Source organism: Opisthorchis viverrini (assembly GCF_000715545.1).
Source record: "Opisthorchis viverrini unplaced genomic scaffold opera_v5_13, whole genome shotgun sequence".
NCBI lineage: Eukaryota > Metazoa > Platyhelminthes > Trematoda > Opisthorchiida > Opisthorchiidae > Opisthorchis > Opisthorchis viverrini.
This window is the reverse complement of record NW_008751669.1, coordinates 2,789,513-2,797,358: the sequence shown is the minus strand read 5'-3', so window position 1 is coordinate 2,797,358 and position 7,846 is coordinate 2,789,513. Positions and strand designations below refer to the sequence as shown.

The window sequence follows — 7,846 nt, the reverse complement described above, 5'->3', positions numbered from 1 at the left end:
AATCAGTCCTCTTCCGATTATCACACTAGATCAGTATTGACTGTCAATTAACGGCTCTGTCGGTTAGTGAAGTTGTCAAAATCTTGCTTTGGTGGACTGAGGGAGTTTCAAATTAATTCTGATCGGGCTTGGTTCGTTAATCTTCCACTTCAGGCTGATTGATGATTCACCTCGGATTCCACTGGTAGACTTTCCTTAGTCTTTGTGGAGTTGTGAGTATCCCGACAATTTAGTTTGAACGGAAGACGGGTGAGGTCAAGTGGAATTCAGTTGATGATGAACGCACACCAACACATGTTAGCTCGACTGATCCAAAACCGTTCTCCACACGCGTGCCAGTTCCACGCCTTCTATTCTGTTGACACTGGGAGGCTTAACCATTTCTACCGCTTCGGGTATCAGTCCCTGTGACGCCGACGCTAGACAGTTCCGTAGGAGATCATGAGGGTACAAATATCTGAAGACTACGAAATAACCTGTTTTGGGGCAAGGAATTACCACTGTGTTGTGTGCGTGGTGCTAGATGTTCAAATGATTGCTGCGGAGCACTTTACCTAATCTAACTTGGTAGCAACAGCGTCCTAACTCCTCCAATCATTCCCGCATGAAAAGGAAGCATACACGATGACGGAAAATGCATTTCCACCTACGGAGGATGGATCAATAGTGGTAAGATTATATCTCGAATATCGTGCCAACTGAATCATGAGGCGGCCTGTGTGCAGCACATTCAGTTGAAGGACATCATAAACGAGAGGTTCAACTGAGTCTTCCGTGAAAACCAAATTGAATTGCAAATGAGTGTATTTCTCCAAGATTGTACCTTGTTTGAGTGATACTCTGGAATGAGCGAAATTCCGGCCTAGCATTCACACATCCGCCTTGTTCACTTTTAAAAAACCTCAGCTTAGTTACTACATCCTGTTCAGTAGTCAAAAAATCCCAACTCGAACAACATTTCCTATGAAAAATAAAGATTCGGCTGCCCCCGTGTAACAATAGATTGAATCCGTATTTTATGTGGATGGCCGAGGTGGACAATGACAAACTATACTGCATATTTTTTGCAACCGCGCTTTATTGCTTATCAAACAGTGCGGTGAAAAAAAGAGGTTCCCAGCAGCCAGTACCACTGGTGCATCGGCCTGGCTATCACCCAATTACCCATCAGTATAGCAAACAAACAACGAAGTGACTAAATACAAATTGGTCCTCCCAGTTTTCGCTCCTTTAGAACGGAGACTTCTCCCTCCCTAAAAACATTTTATACCCGCCCCACGAGTTGTATTATTAGAATAATGGGTGAAATACCAACTCTCAGAAGGGACCGGAAGATCGTGTACAATTTAGCGACAATACTCCTCAACTGGAAGAACTCTCCAGAGCGATCGGGAAATGAAAACGTTTATTTCCAACTGGCCGTGGTGGACCAGGGTCTTCAGAGACCAGGTTTAGCTTCACTGGTTGACTAAGGTGTACACTCCCTACACTGCCTATTGAGTTAGACAGTTGATCTTTTCGTTAGTAAACGCCTTCGTAACACAGTAAATCACTCGAACTACCATAAAGCGCGAGCTAGACGATTACTAGCTTATTATTTTTAGTTAACGCTACGTGTACTTCGATTTACTTCTAGCTCGATTACTCAATGAAACATTGCTTGGTCGTCCGATGGAATGACTCAGGTCTTTAGCTGACCAATTTATGATGCATAAAGTATACTCGCCCCTTATATTTGAAATGAAAGGCGTTTGGCCCGGTCGGAAAGACATATTGTAATAGTAAGTAATTATTATAAATCTGTTAATGATCAGCAATGTCGACGAGAATTAATAAGGTCGCAGGAATTGTCACCTGCCTATGCAGTTGAATTGCTCGGGCAAACGTAGACGGGATAGTTTTGCCTTAGAACACTTCTCCAGGCCTTGATTTTGATATGGCCTGTAAAATTTCGACGCTATCAAGTAATGCCTATTTACTGTCCAGCTTTAAGGAAGCTTGTCAGGCAGGGTCTATTTTAAGGTACACACCTACCTAGCATTTTGATAGTGTGTAGGCGAAGAAATGGAAGAATTTCAGCAGTTCAGTCCAGCTACATTTAAATGTTGACCCAAAACTGTGTAGTTGACCAGCCGTTTTTCAAGTAGGAGAAATTTGAATGCATCTAACAGACTAGCTCTAAAATAGTTGGGACGCTTACTGACTAGAAACAGTAAACTAATTTTGAGACAGAATCGCGTGCTAAGTTTCTTCGTTGTTTTGATTTTACGATAAAACAGAGGATAACTGTGGTACTAAGCCAAGGAACTGCATCGCAACCGTATGTTTACAACGAAGATACGGTCGGATTCCTATAAGCCTAACCACACTTCCCCATTCCGACCAGTTGTGTTGACGTACATGGATCGATCACTCGACAGCTTGAGTCCCTCTTGGTCTTTTGTGAATCTTCGATTGAGATCTAAGCCAAGAGTCCTTTGTGTTTGTGCATGGATAACGTTGCTTTTTTCATCATTCATGGATGGCCATAAGGACCTGTCACATACACTTTTTATTTTGCGGTGAAAAGCTCAGAGAAAACTCAGATCGTTTAATTTGAAGTTGCTTGCTTTCACATGACAATGATCCTGATAATGATTCCGAGTAACACCGCATTAAGTGTTTACTGAATGTGCGATTTCCTCATCATAAATATTATTCTAGCTTTCGCAACTCAAGCGTACCAAATGTTTGATAAGTCACCTAGATACCAAAAACTCTAATTCATATTTGCTGCGAAGCATTTAAGATTGAGCGACTATCAATTAAAAGGGCCTAAATGGACTATATTTTGAGAAATTTCTCTCATCACGACTTCAGCTGGCAAAACCATTTAGTAACTTGTTTTGACCGTTTTCATCTGATCCTTCTTCAAGCAGTCATTCGACTGTTCTATTCATCCTCAGCTAAATTTTCTTGACCAAAATCCCACTTCGACCAAATCTGGGGAAATTTCATTAGCTTGCTAACTAACACACACCTTGTTTCCGACCAAATTATTCTGTAATAATCACTAGAGAGTAACTAAAAACATCGTTCGGCCCACGGATGATTGATGTTAGAGGAACGATAAAATCCGGCGTATGACACTGGTTTTGTGATTATTTTGAACGGCTTCTGAAAAACTTTCTCGCTGAAAATTCAATATATCAACTGAAACTTACAACTGAACAAACAAAAGTACCTGGTTTTTTACAATTCTGGTGGAACATCGGCTTCTTACCTCTGGGCAAAAAGCATAACGTATACAAACCTCCCTTCGAAGGACGCGCAACTTCGGAGAAGGTCAAATTACTCCTCTTCTTGGAGCGCTCACTCTTGAAGGGCACAGGCTTTGGCCGTACTTTCTAGCGGGTATGGAGCAGGTAAAGTAGAAATTAACTCTTGTTAGTGCCTCTCTAAATCACTGGGAATAAAAAATAAGGTTGCCATTGTGGCAACTGAACCACAGCGAAGCAAACAAACAGTCCTGTCAACAAATGTGTTGGCGACGAATCTGACAATACGTGCATGCACCTCTTGCAAAAATATAGTTACTTCCGAGAATCTACCAGATGAAAAAATCAGAATGATGCTGCGAATTTCAGCGCAGATTTCTCACCTCTCCATTCTTCTGAGACTCCACTGTTTCTCTTCTTATTCTCTGTAGCTAGTCACAGGCTTCTCAGTGCGGTCTCCTCGTTGTTGAGTACGGCCTAGTGTGAATATTAATCCTGAATAAAATCTTACCTTTCATATTACTGTCACGCGGCACTAATTACGCTTCTTGTGCACAGAGCTGCCTAATGTAAATTAGCTCAGCTTTCTGGCGATGAAACATGTACTCAAAGTGTGCTATTTCGCAAAACATCTTGATGACACTTTGATGAACTTAGTCGTCATCGTCCTACGATATCAGTTCAAGTTAATGGTTGATTTTTGTTGTCAATTTTTTTTACTAGGGAAACGCACCAATTCAGTGGTATTAACAGTGTTTTTGATGCCGCACTTAACGGTCCCAAAAGGGCATTCTTTAGTTTTAAGCTGAACAATCAAAGTCCCTATATTGGACAGCATGCGTACATGGGATGTTTTTAAGTCCACATGGGGGGTGTTCTCTTTTAGGGGCGCCCATCCTGGGGACAGTTTATCTCTTGTTGGAGGTACTATCTCCTCGGGAACCACCCCATGGGATGAGTGTGGCGCTTTGTTTGCTTCGCACAGCGTATGCAGACTGATCTACGTTCCAAGGAACATCCTACGTGGCGGAACGTCAAATTTCACCCACTGCTCATTCAGTACAGTTTTGTATTTTTGTACGGAACCGACAGCTACAAGTTTTTAAGTATGCCATAAACTTTTGAGAATATTTTACAACAAGGAGTATTGGTGTACTGGTGTACGGCAGCGAAGCATCAGTGTTGAGAAGTGAAAGTATGCTGTCAATGTTGACGAGGTTCACCAGGATTAGAATGTCCACATTAGCATCTATAACTGCACTAAGACAATTTTATACAAGCAGGACTGTGAAATCCCTTGTATCACCTATCTATGCAGTCTAAGCCAATGTTCCCATTGTTAAAAATATCTGGTTTTGAGGTTACTATAATGCAGTATTATTTTTGGCTGGAGCTTCTTTTTAGCCGCTTTCAATACCGCTTGAGTGCATTACGACTTGTGCTACTATCGTAGGCCTCCTTCTCCGGGTGACTACATTCCTCGTTTCATTCCATTCTCAGTGCCTATTCAACAGTCGACGAATGGCGTCGTGACGTTCGGCTGATTTTCGACAACTGTGAAATATTCAATGAAGACGACTCGGAAGTTGGTCGCGCTGGGCATACCATGAGAGCCTACTTCGAGTCACGTTGGTGCCAACCATCCAACCAACCGTGTTCTTCAGTCGCAGTCGCACAACTGGTGAAGTCCGGTCTATCAGCCACTGCACAACCGACAGATGTACACATCCAAACGACCAGGCCGAATTCCCCGTCGGACATCATTCTAGCACGTCTAAAGGAAAGTGTTAATTCTGGTTCCAACTGTGTTGACCAAGTCACAGATGCTCCCGATGTTAAAGCACCACAGTGTCAAATGGATACTTCACAAACCCAGTCAAGCAATACCTCAGATCCCCACTACAATGATTCGCTTCCTCAATTACCCAGCCCAGCGCACTCGGATTATTCAGATGGGCGTTCTTCTGGGTTTTCTGGATTTGAACAAAACGAGTGTATGATGGGCTTACAGTTAGACGACCTCAATTCACCTGTGTTGACATCCATTGACCCAGAGGCAGCCCCAGTACCACGTACTCTGTGTGATCGCGAGTCAGCCTACCCGACTTTGCCTTCGGAAGTTTGCCTTCCAACCACGACCGTGTCGTCTCCGTTGTAAATCTGGTCAGCACATCTTCCATCACTCTGTAGATAATCCCGTTTTGTGTTCGTTTTTTGTACCCCAACCGAACTGCAAACCATAGCAACCCATCTAAACAAATTTCATTCACCTTGGAACTTCAGCTACAACTGCTAACGAAGTTTTTCGGTTAAAGTGGGACAGTTTTTAATCAGAGACTCACTTCATAGGTCAAAACTAGTTCATCCACAAGCATTGATACAAGTCTAATCAAATCTAAACGATCACAAGGAGGCATTTTATCATGGTTAAAAGATTCTAGTTATCTGTCCTTAACTCCACCGAAATGTACCATGTGGTCCAGACACCCATTTTTGATGTGCACAAAACCATGGTGACTGGGTTCACTCAAGCAAACAAACGTCAATCGAAACAACTTAGCGATCCCACATTTTCTCCCAGGGTCCCAAAGGCTTTATTTCAGTACCCAATAGGATGTCCATGTACAAGCTCCAAGTGTGTCTGCAAGCAAATTGCCGACTTCGTATTCAGCAATAGAGCTGGAAGATGATACTTTCTGTGGTGCAATCTCCAAACGGTTTCTACCTTCGGCCCTGTTTTTAACGGCATTTCTCTCCTGGTTGCTTACATTGCACGTAAAATTGGAGATGGAAGGTGTGAACGCAGTGATCCTGATGACCGAGCAAGGCAATCATACAAGGTATTCCTACAGTGGTCTATAACTTTTTTCTTGGCTCCTTTTCTCGCTCGGTGTACTTCGTTCCTGGGTGAAAGACGAGCTCTTAATTGACTCATTTTGTACATATTTGTCCTTGCATTTCTCATAGCGAACTGCTAAACTGTCAAAGAAAAGACACTTTTGTTTCATACTTCTTTCAGTCTTCTGTGCTTTCTGTAATTGTTTCAGGAAGGACTGATCAACAGAGGTTAAAAGGAGCAATCTTTAGAGTAAATCTGTCTAAAAGACGGTTCATTCTAGGAACAAAGCACAAATGTCATATTTCAGGATCATCACACTTCAAAGAACCGCTCAATGGGAGATTGGTTGTTAGTTAGATTTACAATGGTCATATCAGAATTCGACCTGAACTGTATCATGTTCAGCATTAAATGTTAAAAGGTCCAGCATGAAATTAATCTTGAGTTCGATGAAAACTGGGTGTATGATTTGTCTAATAATATCTAGGATAATTGATTGAGATCTTGAATATGGAGCTAACTGAAACATGAGTTGACCCGTTTGCAGTTGTAGGATATCATGAACAAGAGATCTAGGTGAACTTCACCTGAGTCTTCAGGTAGCTTCAGTTGTAGCTAAGTGTTTGAAATGTGGCCTCTTCTGTTTCCTTCAACAATCCCTATTACCAGTCATAAATAAAGCACTGAACAACTGGAAGTTGACAGTTTGTCTTGTCAACTAAGACAACGAGGGTAATAAGCACCTATCTATAACAGACGTAACTGCCGGTTTTCTTGAACATTTGGAATGTTGCTCGACTAAAGGACTCTCACAGAAGTGCGCATGTAATCAAAATCAAACTAGCTTGGTCACTTGATGTTCCAAAACCTCCTTTAGGGTGGAATTGGCTCAGTAATGCCTTGTTCGACGTCATTCTTGGAGTAGTGTCCAATGTTATATATATATATATATATATATATATATATATATAACGAGCTTTCTCAGAGATTTGTTTCAATCAGCTGCCGATCAAAACGCAACAACGTTTGCATCGTACCGAGTCTATAATCAAAAACCCACTGTCACTCGGGCAAATTGCATACGACGCCAAAATCAGTGCCCGATTTATGTCACGATTAGCTGCTTTTTATGGTGCAGAAACGCCGTACCATATTTCTCATTGGTTCACAACTGATCACCCAATTTTATGCACTGAAGGCAGTAAGAATAGTCCCGCAACACAAACGTCTTGGCTGCCTCCTCTTCTGGTTTTCACTTGCTTTCAGGAAACTCTAACGCGCCCGACCACGTGAGGTCTGCAGGATTTTCACGACTGATTTTCCCATCTCACAGGTACCGAAATGGATAGTGAGTAACTCTAGTTTTCGCCGCCGAAAACGTTAACTTTGCTTTCACAGATTCGTACAATAACGCAGGAGTATTACACTCAGTTGACCGCATATGGTTTACCACATCACTTGCGCAGACGTTTTCGAGAAACGGGTTTAGGCGACATTCGGTTTGGCCGACATAACTTTTTGGACTTCCTAGGTTCAAACCCTATTCTCACGCTAATCACGCTTTGCAGCAAATGCCATGTGACCATATGACAGCGACGCAGCACTAAAAAATAACATAAGCCTTTCTTGGCTGCCTAAAAAGCAGATTAAAGCGTATGCTGAGAATCAGGTACCAATGGGTGCAATCGGTAAAATAAACCTATAGGATCATCCGGACTAAACACTCTAAATGTTGTGGTACTATCGAAAC

The 7,846-nt window shown here is 42.2% G+C and overlaps 1 protein-coding gene across 1 annotated transcript in view; it reads left to right on the top strand.

The window, feature by feature from the left end:
- T265_01262 (hypothetical protein) overlaps positions 1-6,270 on the top strand; it is a gene marked incomplete at both ends in the record, with an annotated part of 90,700 nt that extends 84,430 nt beyond the window's left edge. Inside the window, one exon of the mRNA XM_009165247.1 lies at positions 4,758-6,270. Within this exon, the coding sequence (XP_009163511.1) occupies positions 4,758-5,415 (658 nt within the window). The remainder of the gene's footprint in view (positions 1-4,757) is intronic.
- Between the last annotated feature and the right edge of the window lie 1,576 nt (positions 6,271-7,846).